The sequence below is a fragment of the Genypterus blacodes genome, unplaced genomic scaffold (assembly GCF_046128005.1).
Source record: "Genypterus blacodes isolate CSIRO-AG114 ecotype Tasmania unplaced genomic scaffold, CSIRO-AGI_Gbla_v1 ptg000102l_1, whole genome shotgun sequence".
Lineage (NCBI taxonomy): Eukaryota > Metazoa > Chordata > Actinopteri > Ophidiiformes > Ophidiidae > Genypterus > Genypterus blacodes.
Window position 1 is genome coordinate 120,001 of NW_027466906.1, and position 20,991 is coordinate 140,991.

Here is a 20,991-nt window from a genome sequence, read left to right on the forward strand (position 1 = left end):
TGGCAGATGTTTGTGCTCTCCCTTGTGTCTTTAAGTCGTTCACTTGTATATAAACGTGAGTGTGAGGAGACGTTGAGGAAGGAGCGATGAGACTGAAACCCACTGGTCTGTGGGTCTGACTGGGCTCTGCCTAACCACAGACATGGTTCTCTCTCTCTCTCTATGTGGCGTGTGAGCGGCACCAGCTGCACATGACCAACACTAAAATAGCCCTAACAGTTTAATGACACTAAATTATACGTGTGAGCGATCAAACTTCTGCCTTAATGTGCCGGAAATCACAGCAGTCCAAGCTCCAGCCATACTTAAGTGCTGTGTTATTAAGTGTGCTGATCTTTGTGTGATAATAAGCCTTTCACAGAACTGTCAGGTTCTGCTCCAGTGATTCTAACTGGATCACTTTGTGTCTGGAAGGCTTATTGTCCAAATGTGTCACTCCAACAAACGCTCTCATGAAAGAGTGCTGGTCAACATTTCAAAACAACGTAAAGTGACTGTATATGTACTATACAGTGTGTGTGTGTCTGAGTGTGGCCCTGTTGTCCCAAAATGCAATGCAGAACAGAGAGGGAGGAGCCACACAGTAGACATGGAGGAACGACGTCATCTACAGACTAGGAGGGAAGAAATCCTGGTCTGTTTCAAAGCTTAGACCTTTTCAGAGTTATGGTTCATGTTCTCAGACCTGAACGACTAGATTATATATTCATAGAAAACAAAGAAGTGTGACATTACAGCCTTACCTGTTAAACAATCACATCACTTTCAACCGGAAAAATATGAAACAATTCACATTAAAAGTTCATGAATGAAGTTCATGTCAATATTTGTGTAAATCAAAGCTTTCCTGGTAAAGTTAGAGGGAGTTACACAGCCAGGGTTCCTCCAACACAGAGCCTCCAGGGGGGCAGCGTCACAGTCACAGCCTGAACCTAACTTCCTGTAGACGCTGATCACAGAGAGCTAACGAGCTTTAATGATCCACAACAAGATCACAAGATAACAAGATGACTCAAACGTCACATCTCATCTCCTCATCAGATTGATTTCCTTTCCCATAATCTACATGAGAGCCACTCTGTGAACCTGTGTTAGTCTGCAGCAGCTGTGTGGTTTCACTGCTCCACACCTGTTCACTAGAAAGCCTCCTTCACCTTCCTGCGTTCTTAACACTTCACCTTCACCTTCAGCCCTTTGTGTCTTCATCAGGATCTCTATTTGTTGTTCCTAAGGTCGCTGCTGCTCACTTCCTGTCTGTGGAAAAGACGGCAGACACAGCAGAAGAGGTCCTGAGGCTTCGGCTGTATTATAAAACCAAACTATTGATGGAATGTGATCATATTTATGTCCATCGACCAGCAAACATTGTTTCTTGTTTCCACTCTAACAACAAGAATCCAAACAGCTCACTGAGCCTGAAGATGAAAGCCCCGCCTGTACTTTGAGGTATTTGAGGCTCACAGTGTTCTAGTAATGGGAACAAGTTGGACTGATGTCAGGATGTGACTGTGTGGGGGATGAAGGGCAGAGATGAAAGCCGGTTGTGAATCAGGCGCCACATGTGTGTCCGTCCACAGAGAGAAAGTGGGAGAGAGTGGAAACTGAGCCGTGAGCCAGAGCAGTGTGGAAGTGGAGCTGAGTCTGACTGAGCGAAGAGGAGAAGAGCCCAACGCATTCATATCTCATCAATAGGATCTGCGGAGATGCTGGTTGCCATGGCGATGGTCAGTCAACATGTAATCGCGAGCGTGAACAGAGATAGCAGCATTGGCGAGAGTGGAAGGCTGGAAAGGAACTTCTATGTGTGAGATAGCCAGCACACACACACACACACACACACACACACACACACACACACACACAGGGACTTCATCTCCCAGAATGCCCTGCAGCTCCTCAGTAAGTTGCTGAGGAGAATGATGACTTGTTGCCATGTTGATGTTGTTGCCAGCGAGTAGGCAGATGATGAAAGGATGAAGAGGATGAAGATCTTCACTGTGTGAGAGATTACATGTGACCTTCAAACAGAGACTCCATGTAGGGAGGATTTATGAGCGTATGCCACATGTGACTCAATCCATACCTCTGTCAAGTCCGAGCTGCCCCATGTTCTGGTGACTTGTTTACATCGTTTACATTTTTGAACTTCGATTCTTAATTATTTAAAAAAATGTTGGTTTAGTTTTCACATCTTTCTTTTTCTCGGATTTTAATCTTCCAATAATCAATCGAAATAAAGTTTTTCAGTTAAAAAAAAGTGTTGTCATGGCGACACTTCCGTCAACAGCCCCTTGCGCTCAGGCTGAATTGCGTCCAGGTGTGTTCTCTTGAGAGACGGTGCCTCCGTTCAGTCCAGTCCGGTCCAGTTTGGCTCAGCTCAGTTCGGCTCGGTTCAGTCAGTTTGTCGCAGGTGTTTGGCGACGTCATGTCAGCTGAAGGGACTCGAGCTCATGATGCTGCGGTGAGTTTGTTTGGTTAGCGACCAACAAGTTAGCCAACATGCTACGCTACGTGCAACTAATGCTGCATTCATGGCCGCCTCGTACATTCACAGCTCAGCTCCTGTGATTCATACACTTCACGAATTCAAGCGCTCTTGTTTGGGAATAAACAAACGAACAAAGAATAATAACAATAATAGTAGACAACAATAAGAAGGTAATTGGTATTTAATGTTACATTTGCCAGTGAGAGGTATCTTCTCTTTAAAGCTTATTTGATATATTTATTCCATTTTTACAACTGAACACATCTCAGCTTTACACTCTTGGGTTTTGTTACAGGACTTTGTTATTCTGTGCAAAGTTGATTCACTCATAAACTTTATCTGCCACCATTCTGTCCAGAGAGGCGATGAAGCTGAGGAGGAAGAGGAGTCGAGTGCACAGAAGCACAGGTACGGACGCAGAGACCTGCTGAGCGCCGACCTGGACTCTGGGATGGAGAGCGTCACCACACACAGAGCAGCCTTCAGTGCACCCAAGGGTGCCGGGGTGAGACAGAGAGGTAGGACTGATGATTCAGCACCTCTAGCTTCAACATGGGTTCTGTTTTGATCTTCTTTAGGTTCTTTCTCCTCTTTGCCTTTTGCTCTGACTGAACTTTGTCATAAACCTTCCTCAGATGATTTGCTCTCTCTCTCTCTCTCTCTCTCTCTTTCTGCCGACTCAGGGAGGAGGGCGGAGCTTCTGCAGACCCATCTGGCCCGGTTGATAAGGTAACTGGGCTCTGAACCTCTCTGATCCCGCCTGTGTTCGTTGTTCCTGGCAGCCGTGTGTTTATGGAGACGGGGGAGCGACATGTAGGAAAGTGACCTCATATTTACACGTCTGGGTTTGTGCTGCCGTCCCATCCCAGCTGGAATCCCTTTACAATCCCACTTTATGATGTTATGTTAGAGGCGGGCTTGTCGTTGTAATCCCGTTTACAGACTGGATCCCGGCACATGTGCTTATTAACGTCCCGCACAGCTTAACTGCTCCTCACCGACGCTGTTTATCCAGCAGCAGGCGCCGGCTCATCGCTCAGGATCGAGACGTACGTTAAGTTTCCCGCACTCCATCATAAATCTCCACCAAAGCTCCGAGCTCGGTCCCAGCTGCGGGCTGGCGAGGCCTTCCTGGGGTCGCTGGCCTCATGTTTGGGATAAACGGCGTGGCTTCCTTCGGAGGCACTGAGCTGATGGATGTTTGCGGAGAAGTAAAGCTGCAGTAAATCCACGCTGCTTCCTCCTATTGATTATTGGAACATGTCGCTACGTCTCACTGATGAGCGAGGAGAGAGATCACCACCGTGCATCATGAGTGAGAGGAAACACTGAAGGCACTTTAACAGGACCGTCACTGCTTCACTTACACTCTTAGACCTGCAGTATAGATGGGAGACACACACACACACACACACACACACACACACACACACACATACACACACACACACACACACACACACACACACACACACACACACACACATACTGTGCTGTGTGTTGCAGGCAGCAGGAGCAGGCCCGATCAGAGGCTCCTCCCCCTCTCACAGACTTCTGCTCCACCACTCAGAGAGACTTCAGTGTGCAGGGATTCGTACCTGTCACTCCTCAGGTAACACAGGTACGTCCGGGAAGTGTGTCACATGTTACACACACACACACACACACACACACACACACACACACACACACGGTGCATTGTGTGTTTCATACGTTTCTACCCAGGATGCACTGTTGCCACACAGTCATTAATATTGTAAAGATATATCTATCAGCTTCACCATGGCAACAGATGCATCATCATTATATAAAGAATGTATGTTACACAATATGGATACTCTCTCTCTCTCTCTCTCTCTCTCTCTCTCTCTCTCTCTCTCTCTCTCTCTCTCTCTCTCTCTCTCTCTCTCTCTCTCTCTCTCTCTCTCTCTCTCTCTCTCCTGTTACATAATGTCTCTCTTCAGTCATAGTTACCTGTTTATCTTTTAACCCTATAAGTGTGTGACAGACTCACTAATAGAAAGCGTTGGAAGGTACACAAACGTAGCTTTCTATCTCTTTCTCTCCCTCCGTCACTCTGCAGCTCCTTAAAGAGCTTCTGAAGGTCGAATAACAGATGAGAATATATAATAGAACAAGAACACAAAGCCATAAAAAGCATTTATTCAAACTAACGTCTCTTCCTTCCTGAAGTCGTTTGGTTAACAACGTATTTTTCCTTCTTTACGTCTTTCCAGGTTCACGACTACACAAGCGACCCGGCCGTGACCTTTTGGAGTGAAAACTACAGGCAGATCCAGGTGTGTGTGTGTGTGTGTGTGTGTGTGTGTGTGTGTGTGTGTGTGTGTGTGTGTGTGTGTGTGTGTGTGTGTGTGTGTGTGTGTGTGTGTGTGTGTGTGTGTGTGTGTGTGTGTGTGTGTTCAGATGTTCCTGTCAGCCCCGTAAGACCTGCGTACCGTCTGACAGGCGTGAGGAGGAAGCTCACTTGACCTTTACTTTGGATCCATCCCATTATTACTCAATGATGGAAGGTTTTCACAGCAGCTGGTTTGTAGAGCTGTGGTGTCGTCTTCTAATCACACGTTCCCGTTCATGTCTGCTCCATACTCACACTTTGAAATGTCAGCGGCGTTACGGGACAGAAGACGTTTCCACACCAAGGTGGAGAGGCGGCGAGTGACTTCCTCCTCTTCCTCTGTAATGAGTCGTCAGGCAGCTTCTTCACTGTTATCTGCTTTGGTTTCCTGCTGCACGACGACATTGACTGTTCAGCTCATAGAAACTGATCAGATTAAATAATCAACCAGTCTAGTTAAAGAAAATAAATGAAAAATATGGAAACAATGAAAAAATAAGGAGCCACCATCCTCATCCTCTTCATCATCCTCATCATGTCTCCTCTGTCCTCGCTGTCTCAGGGTGTGAGCGCCACACAGACGCCCAACACGCCTTTCAGGAAGTCCACAGCGTTCAGCAAACCCATCGGTGAGCGACTGGACGACCCGGAGCTCCGACACCACAACGGAGACATCTGAGACGGTAAGGAACTGGTTAACTCCGCCAATCAGTAGATCCAATAATGGAGGTGCAGATCCATACGTTGGGCTCTTTACTGTTCTGGCTCCCTGTGGTGTAACACGGCGTAATGAGCTGTCAGGGGTTTGTGTTTGTCTGAGCCGGCATCGTGACAAAGAGACAAACAAGCACACACACACACACACACACACACACACACACACACACACACACACACTGTTCTGTTCCACTCACAACAACATAACAACAGGATTCCAGCAGAGAATACAGAGCATCCAGAGTAACAAGCAGGGTGACTGTCAGTGATGAGGAGAGAAGCCAAACCCACACACACACACACACACACACACACACCTACACACACACACACACAAACACACACATGAACACGTGTTCTTTAGGGCCTCAGGTCGGCTGAAGGAGGAAGAGTTGTGTTCACTCACACAATCATCATGAGTGACAACAAAAACGCTTTTATTCAATATATATGTGTGTGTGTGTGTGTGTGTGTGTGTGTGTGGACACAGAGGGCAGTGCTTGTTTACAGGCTGCGCTCCTGTAGTCACCGCTGTCCAACATGGAGCTGCGTCCTCCCACACACACACACACACACACACACACACACACACACACACACACACACACACACACACACACACACACACACACACACACACACACACACACCGGCATCATCTTGTCTTTTGTCCTTGGACAAGAAGAAGAAACGCTTTAATGGCTCAAAGTGCTGAGCGTCCACGCCTGCTCGCGCACACACACACACACACACACACACACACACACACACACACGTGTTCTGTCAATCGTAGGACGACTCATTGTGCCCCTGATCCTTCCTGAGCTCTTAGAGAGGATTAGAAGCAGGTAACTATGGCGACAAGCAATTTTCGCTTGTTGTTTACTCCGCAAATGTTTCATTATCTTATGATACCAGGTGTGTGTGTGTGTGTGTGTGTGTGTGTGTGTGTGTGTGTGTGTGTGTGTGTGTGTGTGTGTGTGTGTGTGTGTGTGTCTTTTTAAAGATGATTTGATGCGACATCATCGTTGTCAGAGTGATTGTGTAGGCGTCGCACTCTTGTTCCCTCATTCCATGCGAGGCTTGTGTTGCCATGCAGGCTTTGGCCTGCAGGGGGCAGAAGGCCGACATGCTGACGCTTGGCTTTGGTAACATTTCAACTATTTGAACAATATGACACAGAGTTCTCCGCCGCTTGTAGCGATGCCATTGGCCGACCAGACCACGCCCTCTTTCTTCTCGGCGTAATGGCAGATCGCACTGCGGATCAAAGAACGACTTAACGAACGACTTGATAAACGGCGTTGAGTTATGTTTCGTTATGAGAGAGGCTGAGACGCTCTGTTCCCACGCCAAGAGGCTCACACACTCACACACACACACACACACACACACACACACACACACACACACACACACACACACACACACACACACACACACACACACACACACACACTCATGGACTCTTTGTCGTTTGTACACTAGATATTCTTACACCGTACATAAACCTTGACAGTATTGAACCGTGTCAAACGTCTTGCTTGTGATTGGTTCTGCAGTTGAGCAGCAGAAACGAGGAGCTTGAAATGTCTGCAGCCTCAGAAAGTGTTGATTGAGCCGTTTGTTCCCTCTGACCTTTGCTGCGGCTCATCACAGCGTGTGTGTGGAGACATCACAGGCTCGGCGTTCCGTCTGCAGACAGAGGCAGAGGGACGGACGGCTCGCTCAGTGGCCATAAGCTAATGGGGTCAGCGTGCGGCGCGGAGCCTTGATGCTTCGCTCTGCAGCGTAGATGTAACGGGCGGCGGCCTGGTGTCGGGGAGAGGAAGGGGGCGGTAATTACAGACCAGGCAGGAGGGAGAGATGTTCTCCTGCTGGGACACACACACACACACACACACACACACACACACACACACACACACACACACACACACACACACACACACACACACACACACACACACACACACACACACACACACACACACACACACAGCTGATAATGGCTGCCTAATGAGCGGTGATGTCACTGCATCAACACCCAGCTGTCTTCCCTCCGTCTCATTCCTCCGGCTGCACTGCTAATTAGGCTGCAGATGATTCCTGCTCTGCTTCCTACAGCAAACTCGTTATTTTGAACTTGAACGCCACACTAATTCGCTCTGATGTAAAACGCAAACCAACAGGCCTAATGGACCTGAAGGCACCGTCAGGACTCACAGCAGCTTAGGGACGGACACACACACACAGGTAGGGACACACACACACACACACACACACACACAGGTAGGGACACACACACACACAGGTAGGGACACACACAGATACACAGTTTCATAGTTACACAAAGAGATGATCACGATGACATCATGATCTAAGAGCATTCAGACAAACAAGAATCAAAGTTGATAACAGAGTGTAGCTAGAGTTGCCATAGTAACTATAGGCTGTATCTCTTCTACCTTACTGATCCTTCTGCTGTCCTTCTCTGTGTCTCTGTGTCTGAGACGTCTGAGACGACCTCCGAAAAAAGCCGCCGCCTCTATGAAATTCCACCCCGGCGACTCAAACGTCAATAACCACACGCCAAAAATACACCGGGCGCTCCGGCGAGGCTGCAGAGCCCGGAGGAGAGGGAGATGTGAGGGGACGGGTTATTAAACTACAGCTTCAAAACTCTTCTGTGCTGTAGGAGTGAAAACAGAATCTCACGCATAAATGTCAAAAGTATTTTAATCAGTTTATTGAACAAAATATCTTACAGTATCTTGGATATACATATGTACACACACATCTGGCCCTGTGGCAGCTGGAGGCTCCGCCCCCTCCTCATCCTGCCGCTCTACCACACCAACATCTGGAACACTAACACATCAGCCAACTGCCAAACACAACGATACAAATCTGAGTATAGAAAGCACAGAAAATAAGAGTTCTATCAGTGAGAAGCACTCAGGACACAAAGGTTCTTCATACAAAAACAACTTGGATCATTGAGTTACAGTCTGCAGGAAGTAAACACGCCTGCAGTGAAGTACAGTCAGGGCCGGACGCAGCATATCAGGGCCCCAGAGGCCCCCCCTGTGTGTGTGTGTGTGTGTGTGTGTGTGTGTGTGTGTGTGTGTGTGTGTGTTTAATTCAAGATTTTAATTCCTCAGAGAAGTTAAATAATGAATATTTGGAGTTTATTTTAAATCTGAAAATTAAATCTGCAAAATCGTCAGTTTTGTATTGAAATGGTTGAAACCAAAGGCAGCGACATGAATCTGACTGAACTCCTCTGCTCGTCTCAGACAGGCAGCGGTTGAACTCTTTACTGTTTGTTACTTTGATGAACTTTGGTGAGTAATTAGCAGCGTTTATGCAGACTACATGAGGGAACACATCATCTAGATCTGTTCCTCTGAGCACTGATCTGTGCCGTATGCATGATGTTTGAAACACTATTAATGGCCTTAATCGCAGTATAATCAGAGTTTATGACCTCACTTACAGTAAAATACATCCAGCAGTTTTTGCGTGTGTTGAAATTCATCTATTTGGTCCAAACTACACACTAAGACTGAGCCTGAGCCCTCAGATGAAGCCAGTGGCTGAGGGAGGGGAGCTGACATGTGGAGCCTCAGACCCTGAGCGCCGCCGTGCCGCCCCTCTGCAGGTTCATCACCAATAGGGACTTATTCTAGAACAAATAAAGTAGCGGCCGGGCCACCGGAGCCGCGCTGCTGCTGATTCTGCTCATCAGCAGGCCTCTCAGATAACATACACATCAGTCTTCTCCCCCTGAAGCCAATAGGTTCTCATTTTGCCTTTGCCCTGGAAAACAAAACACAGAAATCAATAAGTTCAGTGGAGATGAGGCGGGGGGGGGTGTGTGACCCGGGTCTGATCCAGATCCACTTACAGCAGCACCTCCACAGTGTTATGAACCATCAGGACAAAAGCACAGCAGGGCGACGGGTCACACAGAGACGAGGTTACATAAGAACTTTCATGAGGATGACTCATCAAACACGTGCTTTAATGAGGAAGAAGCTCAGAACTACACGAAACCACGACCACGGTTTAAGATTGACAGCAAACTACCGTACCTTCATTTCCACGTCTCCTCTTAACTGGAGGTCGAAGTAGCCGAACTCGTCCAGCACTTCTTTGGTAGCAGAGGAGAGGTGGATCTTCAGGGCTGCAGAACAGAGGAGGAAAAAGAGAACACAGTCGTCAGTGAGAGGCTTTAAAGACCGACAGGCGTCTGAGCTGAAATCACTGCACCGTTGTGTCCAATTAAAGTGGAGACGTGATTCCTGAGGGCGAGGCTACGTGCTGGGACGTTTCTGGCTGTGCGAGGCCCCGATCTGTAAGCGCCATCAATTATTCACCAGAGGAGGCAGGAAGCCGCTCAGGAGTGAATCAATACACGTGACGAGCTGCTCAGAACACGAGCGCCGTCGTCTCTCCGGCTCCCGTCAGCGCCGCTTAGGAACAACAACGTCCCTGCAAAAAAGTTTTTCTGTGGGCGGATCAATCGGTCTTTATTCAGCTCTGAAATGAGACGTTACTAAAGAGAGACGACGTCCCAGCCCATTAGCAGAGACTCCTTTATCTCAGAGAGGAAGAGAACAAACAGCCTCACAGAGCAAATCACTCCGCTGACAGTTGGGGACATTGAACAAAGAGCTCATCTGTCGTCACAGTCGTACGTTTATGAGCCATTAAGCTGTTTGTTTATCATTCAGTCTGAATGGAGACCAGCAGCTACTGCACTTTACAAAACACTGCATCAACGCCGCCACCAGGAGCCATGTTACCACGCGTTCTTACAACATGGAGAGGAGAGAGACGACTCGGAACCACGCAGACATTCACCTCATCAACCAAGTCCACATAGAACCAGGCAGAACCAGAACAGGAACAAACCGTGAAGGAGACACTCACCCTCTCCGTTGGACTCCATTCGAGACGCCGTGTTGACGGTGTCTCCAAACAAACAGTACCTGGGCATCTTCAAGCCCACCACGCCGGCACACACAGGACCTGGGGGAGGCGAGACAGATGCAGTTACAGGAAAAGGTCACATCTGGCGTGCGAGGAGCTGATGTTGGTACAAAAGCCTCAGTGAATGATTTCGATGATGAAGATGTGAAGGCATTGAAATTGCACTTGTAGAGCTCTGAAGGACGCCAGCGTCTCTAAGTACCACCTACACGCCGTCTCTTCAAAGGCCGTGAAGCCTCTGAAGAAGAATGTGAACACTAGAGCAGCCCGAGTACCTGAGGACAGACGGGGCTGCTCATGAATCACATCGGACCAAAGGGGTCACATGGATCTAAATGAAACATCCTGGGTTTATGTGCAGCACCCAGAGGTGGGAACCGGCCAATCACAGCCCACCCACAGAGTCTGTTTAAAGAAACTTGTAGCACATCCAGACTCTGGTCCAGCCTCTGCTCTGGTACAGTTTAATGGGAAGATAGAAATGTGGATCATCTGCGTAAGCATGGAGCCAAATGCCATGATCACATGAAACGATTTAGTCTAGTTTCACTAATATGAGCTCTTCAGTGTTTGGGTAGTGCTCAGTTGCTCAGTCTCCCTCTTCCTCCTCACCTGTGTGTATACCTATCCTGAGTCTCAGCTGGTCGTTGGGTCTGTGTCGGATCTTGAAGGTCTTGACCTGTTCTAACAAAGCCAGCGACATCCCGGCGATCTCTCTGGCGTGCAGCTTCCCGTTCCGCACCGGCAGCCCCGACACCACCATGTAGGCGTCGCCGATGGTCTCCACCTGATGGACGAGAGACAACAGGGCCAAGCTTAGACCAGGTTTAAGGGACTGAGACATTATCCCACAAAGTTTTGAATTTTGAATCAGTCAGAAACATGGACACGTTCACATCACGAGTTACCAAGGCAACAGCATGACACTGCTGATATCTGAATAACCTTCAGAGATTCAGTTTCCCAAGCAGGAAGTTGTTTTGTTGTCTTTGGCTTGATAAAAAGCTAAACATGAATTGATCTTACCTTGTACACATCGAAGTTATCAATGATGGCATCGAAGCAGGTGTAGAGATCGTTGAGCAACGTGACGACCTGCAGAGACAGAAGATCACGTTTGATTGAAGTCTTGTCTCGGGTTACTTTGTCATAGAATGCGACAGATTGGAGGACAGAGACTCTCAGTTAATTGTGTGTTTGTGTCTCTCTGGACGTTCTGTGGCTCAGTGTGTGTGTGTGTGTGTGTGTGTGTGAGGAGAGCTGTCATGGAGGAGTTACCTCAGGTATTCAAACAGGATTCATTATTAAGGGACTGAATGAGCAGATTAGCAATCAGAGTGTCTGAGGTTCTTCCAGCCCCTCAGTCTGTCCTTCAACACTTTGAGCCGTTTCTATGCAAACGAAGAGCGTCTCTGATTGGTCCAGGGAGTCTGCAGATGTCCCTCAGAGTGCAGTGATGTCTCCTCCCTGCTGGAGGCTCATTATTTACTGGCTGTTCGGCCACAGCAGGACAGGAAGTGAAATATGGTATGTAATACGCTCCCCTGCATCCTTTGGTGTTTGAAACAAATCTATGGGTGTTTCAATCCGGATTTATAATACAAAATATAAAGGTTTCTATGACAAAGGCTTTCAATTGAAGTGAGCACCGAGGGGAGAGGGAGAGGAACCAACATCTCCTCCTCCACCTCCTGATCTGAAGGTGTCAGATTTTCTATCAACACATGAGTGTGTGTGTGTGTGTGTGTGTGTGTGTGTGTGTGTGTGTGTGTGTGTGTGTGTGTGTGTGTGCGGTGTCAGCCCCTACATAACATCCACGGACTCTCAAACCTCTCCACGGGATTCAACCGTGAAGAAGAAATGTGACTCAATTCTGCGCCAACACCCTCCCCTCTAACAGCTGTACTATTTTCAGTCCTAGCTGCTGTGTGGGAACCATGACACACACACACACACACACACACACACACACACACACAAACATGATACTGTGAGTACTTGTATGTGGGGAAACATGAGGTGTCTTCTTTAGGTCCTTGTAGTTTTGAGGTCCTGGTACTTTGAGTATTTCCTTTCCTACTTTTCCTTCACTATATTTCCTTTCTTTTTCCTTCTGTCCTTCTGTTTCATTCCTTCTTCCATGTCTCCATCGTCCTTCATCACAGCTACAGCTACGTCTTCTGTTATGCATTCGTACCTGTAGCGGCGTGCTCTCAGCAGACATGGAGGTGAAGCCCACGATGTCGCTGAAGTAGATGGTGACGCTGTCAAAGGCCTCCGCCTGCACCGTCTCTCCTCGCTTCAGCTGCTCCGCCACCGAGCTGCAGACAAACAGAGAGAGCGAGAGGCCGAGTCAGGAACCACGGCTGCGAAATCGTGAAGCCACAGTCGCTATGGTTACAGACACAGATACGGTAGACTCGAGCAAAAAGTCCGACAGCTACGGGACTGATGTGTTTACGCCTTTACATCAATACTCCTCCACCAGTTAGCTTTCACTTGCCAAGGACAGTAGCTACCCCCCTTCCTTCCCCTCCTACCTTCCATCTGTCCTCATTGGACAGTCTGGGTTATGGTCTTACCTGGAAGTCCCCTTAATTATCTGTTTCATTACCATTTCCTCTGTTTATAACGATCATTTACATTTTAGACACAGAACAAAAACGCCTCGTCAGAAGTCTTGTTTATTTTAGTTTGTTTATCAAAGCTCTTATAGAAGTGAACTATCTCTGACATGTTGCAGAAGAGAGTTAACTGCAGTGGAGTGAGGCGCTGTGAGCTTCCTCTCCATCTGTCAGCGAGGCGTGGAGCGGGAGGCCACATATCAGCGGGGAAAGAGGATAAATTGGTGAGAAAGTCGGATTAAGAAGTGCTGGTTGTCTGCCATTCCTTATCAAAGAGTTTGGACTCTGGGCTGTAATGAGAGGTTTGCCTGTCAGCTGGTCTCTCTGGTCTCTCTGGGGATCTGTTTATCTGTGGGAGAATCCTGCTGTCTGCCTTTCATTAATGCAGAGATGTATTGAAACGGAGCTGAGCCTGACTGCTGACGCTCTCGGCTTTTGAGAGCAGAGAGGCGAGCGTGTGGGCGGCTAAACGCTGCTGATGGTCGCTCTTACTGAGGCAGGATCTGGTACAGGAGGTTCTCGGCTTTCCGTTTCTCCTCCAGGTAGGCTTGGGTTCGCTCCTCCACCAGGTTCTCCAGGTTGTTGGCGTACTGCTCCATCCTGGACAGCAGGTTGTTCAGAATGCTGGTGCTGCCCTCCCTGCAGAACACACACACAGACACACAGACACACAGACACACGCACACACACACACAGACACACACACACACAGAGTGGAATTAAGACATAATCCGTGCTTCAAAATTGACATTTATGTGACACAGCAGACATCCTGTGTCTGTCTGGCTCCAGGGCAGCAACCACTGGCATGTTGGAAACGCAGCTGGCTACAGTTCCCAATGTGAGGGACGTCTCTGCCCGCTCTGGCCTATGAGAGCTCTGCAGCTGTAGACGAAGCTCTGCAGCTGAATACTCCAATACTGGTTTGGAAAGGAAACGGCGAATGAAGGTGATGAAGGACGCCTACGTGACGCTCTGTTGTCGCTCTGTTGCCGCTCTTTTGTCTCTTTTGTCTCTTTTCATCAGACTCAAACCCGAGCGGCGTAGCGAGTGTGGACGTGTCAGGCTTTGTGCGGCTCAATGTGGTTCCTGTTCACAGAGGAAAGAAGCCATTAGCGCTCTCTCCACCAATATGGCCACTCGTAACCCCTGGCAACAGCTTTCAAACTTGAAGCCTCCCTTTGTAGACCTAAAGAGCCTCTGTGACACCTGCTCATTACTTTAGTTACTTTATCTCTCATTAGTGTGACTCAGAGCTTTATTCCAGGCTGTAAACATGGATCTGTTAGCTGAGTACTGCATGTTTACTTAGGCAAAGCTGCAGGAGCACACGAGTGAACGAGCGAAACCTCCACCATGATAAAGATCTGAGAAAGGAGAGCTGAGTCTGACTGAGGTGCAGGCAGAGGGAGAGCTGAGCCTGACTGGATGTAAACATTCAGTGTGTGTCTCAGCTAAACCGTGTGCATGGCGTCAAAAGCATCAATGTCTGGCATCCTGCCACCTTCTACTGGGTCACAGATCCTACACACACACACACACACACACACACACACACACACACACACACACACCCACAGGTTTAGGTTTAAAGAAAGAAACATCAGAGGAGAAACACAACACACACACATTTTGCCTCCATTCAGTGTTGTAGTGAGAGTGCAGACAGAGAGAGAGCTCAGTGATGAGTGTGATGAGGAAGAGGCAGCGGTTCAGTCCTTCACCCTCAGTTTGTGTTTGTTGTTGTGAAGTCATATTAAACTATTTACAGGTCAACATTCAGTTCAATTATCCAGATGTAAACGAGTTTGATCATCAGGTCTGTGTGTGTGTGTGTGTGTGTGTGTGTGTGTGTGTGTGTGTGTGTGTGTGTGTGTGTGTGTAGGAGCCATACGTACGTGAGATTATAAAACATTACAGTGACTTATTCCTCGACCCTCAGTCTAAATTTCCACACCAGATCCATGAATATTCAGTTCCAGACTCTTGAGGTCTCCTGATTATTAATAGATGAACAAACACGGTCAGGTTTGGCTGAGGCCGAGTCAGCGGGCTCAGGATGAATGAGGCCTCATGTGCTCACCCAGAGGTCACTCAGGTCCTCATGTGGGTTCAATCTGACCGTTTACTGCTCAACACCCTTCTTGTTCCGCCGCCCTTCAAGCTGCCGCTACACACACACACACACACACACACCAAAAATAACACGCCATCCGTCACGTCATGTCAACAACATACATTTACTTAATGAAAATAACCGGCAAAGAGTGGATTAAGGCTCAGCCTCTAGAGGTGAAGTGCTTCACACACACACAGGAGGGGGAGGGGGAGGAGCTTAGCATGTCGTAGCATCCTTGAAAGCATCTGCCAGCATCAATCACAGGCGGCGTTCCACTACAAACCTCTCCTAATGGAAAGCTATCCATCAACGGCTCATCCCACAGGAACGTTGCTACCAGAGATGTTGGAGGTCAAGCAGCCAGGGGAAACAAACAAAGCTCCAGTGCTCCTCACACATACCTTCATGTCCAGGAGCTTTAACACTGGAACATGGATCCATAAGTGTCGCCTCTCCTATGAGCTCCTCCTCCTCCTCCTCACCTGATACTTGGACCAATCACAGCCGAAGACTCCAGGAACCTGAAACATGGAGTCTGAGCAGGGTGAGACGTCTCTCTGTCCTCTCAGGTCTCTGTCTCATGGAATAAACTGGGACCTTGAGTCAGAACTTCAGTTCTTCTTCTTCCCAATTAGTTATCTCAGAGCAACTAACCCTCTGGCCAATCACAGACCAGCATTCTCAGTCCTGACGGTATACTTTCTTTAAGATCCACGTCTGTTACGGGCAAAGGTTCCTTCAGACTGAAGCATGAAAAGAGAGACAGCTGGACAGTGTGTGTGTGTGTGTGTGTGTGTGTGTGTGTGTGTGTGTGTGTGACCACGTTAGCAGCAGCGAGCTCCAAGCTGCCATTCAGTGTAACGAAGCGTGACCCATGTTTTGATCTTCATGTCATAACTTACAGGCCAGAAACACTGACAGCAGCTGGCAAGCAACAAACAGCAGCAGAGTGCATCTCACACACTCACACACTCACACGCTCACACGCTCACACACTCACAACTTCCCCTTAAAGCTCCAATCTGTGATTCACGCAGAGATAAACGTTTGTATTTAACATGAAGGCAAAGACATCACGATGGAAACCTGCTGTCAAGCCTATAGGTCTGTAGTGCTTATGGTGTGTGTGTTTGTTTGTGTGTGTTCTGTGGTGTGTGCGTGTCCACAAATGTCACTTAGTATCAGCAGGGACGCTGTTTACAGTAACCCCCTTTGACAGCGCCGCCCTCCAACTCAGAGCCAAGATATGCAGCCGTATGAATCATGGACCCACTGAAAACAATACCACACACACACACACTCACACACACACACACACACACACTCACACACACACACTCACACACACACAGAGCACTTCCTGTCAAGAAGTGCCTGTCAGGAATCTCAATCAGCCATTTACCTAAAATTGTCTAAGTGATTTTCGGAGCATGATTCTTTTCCCTGCTTCCTGTTTTCAGTCTTCAGCTTCTGGGCGTCACAGCAGGAACGCTGAGCAGAAATCAGCTGCTGTCAAGATTCACAAGAGTGTGTGTGTGTGTGTGTGTGTGTGTGTGTGTGTGTGTGTGTGTGTGTGTGTGTGTGTGTGTCTGTCCTCACTTGTTGAGTTTGGCCATGTAGATCTTGATGTGGCCGAAGTCGGGCCTCTCTGCCGGGTCCTCGGCCCAGCAGCCGTCCATCAGGATGGTCAGCTCCTCTGAGTGACACCTGCTGTCCGTGGTGGGTCTGAAGTACGGCTTCTGACCGTTCCGCACCTTCTGCACGATCTCTGCGGAGGAGAGAGAGAGAGAGGGAGGGAGGGCGAGTGTGTCAGAGTGTGTGTGTCCATGGTGCACGTCTGTCTAGAGAGGACAAGAGCTGCAGAAAAAGACTTCTAACTTTGTAAGGAAAGACTAGATTGATACAAAAAATTGTGACTGGAAGCTCAAAATGACGACAAGGAGCTTTGTAGTTAAAAACGTCTCGATCCAAGTTAGATACTCAACTCACAGAACCAAACAGCAGGATTGGTTTGATATGTTTGATTATGTTAAGATTATTGGAGAATAGTGAGTCCTCATGGCTGAACACGAGGGGTTAATCCCAGCATTCACAGCAGCACCTCCCCCCTCTCCTCCTCTATTTAGAGTCATTATGGGGTCATAAATGCAAAATATTAGATGACGTGAAACTTTATCTTGAGACTTTATCTTCAGACAAAAACAATGGTCTGGCTCTCATGCTGAGGGTGAGAGGGAGAGGGGCTGTGATCAGGCTGTAATCAGGCTGTAATCAGGCTGTAATCAGGCTGTAACCAGGCTGTAATCAGGGTGTAATCAGTGTGGAGTGTGAGTGTGAAGAAAGGGAAGAATGAAAGCAGTCAAGGGCCCAGCAGAGCGAGGAGGAAGCTTCATGTCTCCTGCTGTTGAATCGATTTACATGTTATGGATGTTTTTTTTCACTCAGCTGGAGTGGCAGTGGTTTAAAACAGGGGGGGAACACAGCAGGAAGCCGAGGTGAGGCGTGAAAACCTCTCCGACCTGATTGTCTAAATTGATTGTCTTGATTGATCCTCCCACAGCTCGATTGGCTGATTGGAGCCAATCAGCCGAGCAGGAAGAGACTGAGACCCCACAGTTTGAGATAAACGCTTGCAGATTTAAAGGCTTTGAGTTGTTCAGGTTACACACTTCTTGTTTCACTGAGAGCTTCAACATGCTTCAGTTTCCCTCCTACAGTTTAGCTGTTTGATTATTCTCCCATTAAAGCCATAAAGCGTCACGTGTGCACCTTTAATCAAAGCTTCAGCCTGTGACTCAAACACACATAACTGAGGCTGAGTCTGAAAGGAAGCTCAGGCTCAGGCTCAGTGTGAGAGCTCAAACTGAACCTCAGCTGAGGGACGGGGCTCAGTGTAGTTGAGCCCAGGCGCCTCTAGGGGCTGCGTCCTCTCTGCTGTGACTCCACCTGGCTCACATGTGTTCACTTATGGAGCACAAAGGTCAAAGGTTAAGAAGCATGAATGACTGAAACTCCTATGCGGTCCTTCAGTCTGTGCTGCTGTCACTGAAAACCAGCTCCCTGAGTTTAGATGTTCAGTGTAGAGGAGCAGGATCTTCTCTTGTCCTCACCTTTGGGGCTGAGGTCCATGCCGTCCACGTAGAAGGGTCCGTTCCTCAGGGCGATCTCCTGCAGGATGATGCCGAAGCTGTAGACGTCGCCCTTCTGCGTCCCCTCGGGGGGGTGGCGGTCGTATATGAGCAGCTCTGGAGCCGTCCACAGCTTCTCTGCTGACACAGGAGTCACACTTACAGACGCGCTGAGGGTCTCCTCATCCGCCCGGAGGAGGAGGAGGGAGCGCTCCAGCAGACTTACTTGCATAGAGGGCGTGCGTGTCGTCGTTCTCGCAGGACGATCGGAAGCTGGCCAAGCCGTAATCTGTGATTTTCAAAACAAATCGGCTGTCCACCACGCAATTAGATGACTTCAGATTTCCATGGCAGCCGATGTAGCTGTTGTGGAGATAGTTCATTCCCTGAGGAGGCGAGCGTTAGTGGAGCGTTACCTTAGGAATGCTTTTTCCTACAGCAAATCATTCATGAAGACACACAGATCCACACATATGGAAGCAATACGCAGCGATGAGCGGGACGTGGTGCGGCGGCGACCACGTCCCTGTGAGCGTCTGTCCAGCAGAGACGTCTCCACAGAAAGACTCTTTGTCAGCGCGGATTTAAAGTAATGGTCCAGTTTACGTCCCTGATTAGAGACGATTAAGTGGAGGGAACTTTATAATCGTGTTTCTGTTCTGATTTACACGATTTCATATTTACTGCTTCAACTGTGCCAAGTATACACTGTCACCATAGCAACAGAAACACAGTCAGAAGTTTGTACGTGTCGTCACCGTGCTTTGTTTACATTGATCTGCGTTTGAAGATCAATCATTTTAAAGACGCCTCATGGAAACAGAATCGTTTCAGAGGAAGACGTCATGCGGTGAGACGGCTGTGGAAGCGTCTCTGTGTCCTTGTGTCTCTGTGTCTCTGCGTCTCTGTCTCTCTATCTCTCTGTGTCTCTCTCTGTGTCTCTCTCTGTGTCTCTCTCTCTGTCTCTGTGTCTCTCTGTCTCTCTCTCTCTGTCTCTCTGTGTCTCTGTCTCTGTCTCTCTCTGTCTCTGTCTCTCTCTGTCTCTGTGTCTCTCTCTCTTTATCTCTGTGTCTCTGTCTCTCTGTGTCCCTGTCTCTCTCTGTGTCTCTGTCTCTCTCTGTCTCTGTGTCTCTCTCTCTTTATCTCTGTCTCTCTGTGTCTCTGTCTCTCTCTGTCTCTGTGTCTCTCTCTCTTTGTCTCTGTGTCTCTGTGTCTCTTCGTCTCTGTCTCTCTATCTCTCTGTGTCTCTCTCTGTGTCTCTCTCTGTGTCTCTCTCTGTCTCTCTGTGTCTCTCTCTCTGTGTCTCTCTCTCTGTCTCTGTGTCTCTCTGTCTGTCTCTCTCTGTCTCTCTGTGTCCCTGTCTCTCTCTGTGTCTCTGTCTCTCTCTGTCTCTGTGTCTCTCTCTCTTTATCTCTGTGTCTCTGTCTCTCTCTGTGTCTCTGTCTCTCTCTGTCTCTGTGTCTCTCTCTCTTTATCTCTGTGTCTCTGTCTCTCTCTGTGTCTCTGTCTCTCTCTGTCTCTCTCTGTGTCTCTGTCTCTCTCTGTCTCTCTGTCTCTCTGTCTCTGTCTGGGACGTGACGGACAGCTAGACAGGAAGCAGCAGCATGGATGTTCGCCTCTTTCAGCTCTTTGTGACGTTGCCTCTGATTATTGATTGGCGGGTGTCAGCTTACCTTCACGATGTCATTGATCAGTGAGTAGCGGAACATCCAGTCCAGGTTGATGCTCTCGTTCTCCAAAATGTCCTGAAAACAAACACAGGGTTTGATTTAAAGAACGGGGAGAGACACAACAAACACATGATGACCCCCGAGACAAGAGGTCAAGGGGTCACACACACACACACACACACACACACACACACCTCTCTCTCTGTGTGTGTGTGTGTGTGTGTGTGTGTGTGTGTGTGTGTGTGTGTGTGTGTGTGTGTGTGTGTGTGTGTGTGTGTGTGTGTGTGGTCTCTTCAGCGGCTCGTGCTTGGATAGAGTCGTCGTCTGCAGCTCTGTTTGTTGGCGGTTAGCTGCTGGCGCTCTGGGATCACGAGGCCAAGAGCAAGTTTACTTTAATGCTCTGCGTACTTCAAATCAGAAAGGTTAAAGGTCACGTGTCCGGCGGCCGTAGGGGACCACAAACATGCGCTCTGTAAAAGCTCTCTGCTGTAGAGCTCAGCGCTCTGCCAGGACGAACTCTCATGGGGCTGCAGCACAGAGCAGAGCACTGAACCAGACCCTGACCCTGACCCTGATCCTGGTCCTGACCCTGATCCAGACCCTGATCTTGGACCAGCCCCCAACCCTGATCCACACCCTGACCCTGATCCAGACCCTGATCCTGACCCTGATCCAGACCCTGACCCTGGACTAGCCCCCAACCCTGATCCAGACCCTGACCCTGATCCACACCTTGATCCAGACCCTGACCCTGACCCTGATCCTGACCCGGATCCAGACCCTGACCCTGGACCAGCCCCCAACCCTGATCCAGACCCTGACCCTGATCCAGACCTTGATCCAGACCCTGACCCTGATCCACACCCTGATCCAGACCCAGACCCTGATCCA

The 20,991-nt window shown here is 48.7% G+C and overlaps 2 protein-coding genes across 3 annotated transcripts in view; one reads left to right on the forward strand and one right to left on the reverse strand.

The window, feature by feature from the left end:
* Positions 1-2,307: 2,307 nt before the first annotated feature.
* spag8 (sperm associated antigen 8) lies at positions 2,308-5,523 on the forward strand. Its single transcript, XM_076160013.1, has 6 exons — positions 2,308-2,461; positions 2,847-3,006; positions 3,172-3,217; positions 3,995-4,109; positions 4,726-4,788; positions 5,407-5,523. The coding sequence occupies exons 1-6, from the start codon at positions 2,426-2,428 to the stop codon at positions 5,521-5,523; spliced, it is 537 nt and encodes a 178-aa protein (XP_076016128.1). The 5' UTR covers positions 2,308-2,425.
* Positions 5,524-8,282: 2,759 nt separating this feature from the next.
* npr2 (natriuretic peptide receptor 2) overlaps positions 8,283-20,991 on the reverse strand; it is a 34,257-nt gene continuing 21,548 nt past the window's right edge. Inside the window, exons 12-22 of one of the 2 annotated variants that reach the window (XM_076159987.1) lie at positions 20,104-20,175; positions 18,657-18,816; positions 18,413-18,568; positions 16,902-17,070; positions 13,676-13,822; positions 12,757-12,880; positions 11,586-11,654; positions 11,172-11,346; positions 10,500-10,598; positions 9,659-9,750; positions 8,283-9,383 (exon numbers count right to left, since the gene is read on the reverse strand). In XM_076159987.1, coding sequence (XP_076016102.1) covers positions 9,321-9,383; positions 9,659-9,750; positions 10,500-10,598; positions 11,172-11,346; positions 11,586-11,654; positions 12,757-12,880; positions 13,676-13,822; positions 16,902-17,070; positions 18,413-18,568; positions 18,657-18,816; positions 20,104-20,175 — 1,326 coding nt within the window. In that variant the 3' untranslated portion in view covers positions 8,283-9,320. Of the gene's footprint in view, positions 9,384-9,658; positions 9,751-10,499; positions 10,599-11,171; positions 11,347-11,585; positions 11,655-12,756; positions 12,881-13,675; positions 13,823-16,901; positions 17,071-18,412; positions 18,572-18,656; positions 18,817-20,103; positions 20,176-20,991 lie in introns of both variants that reach the window. The other variant, XM_076159986.1, reaches the window with a different exon arrangement.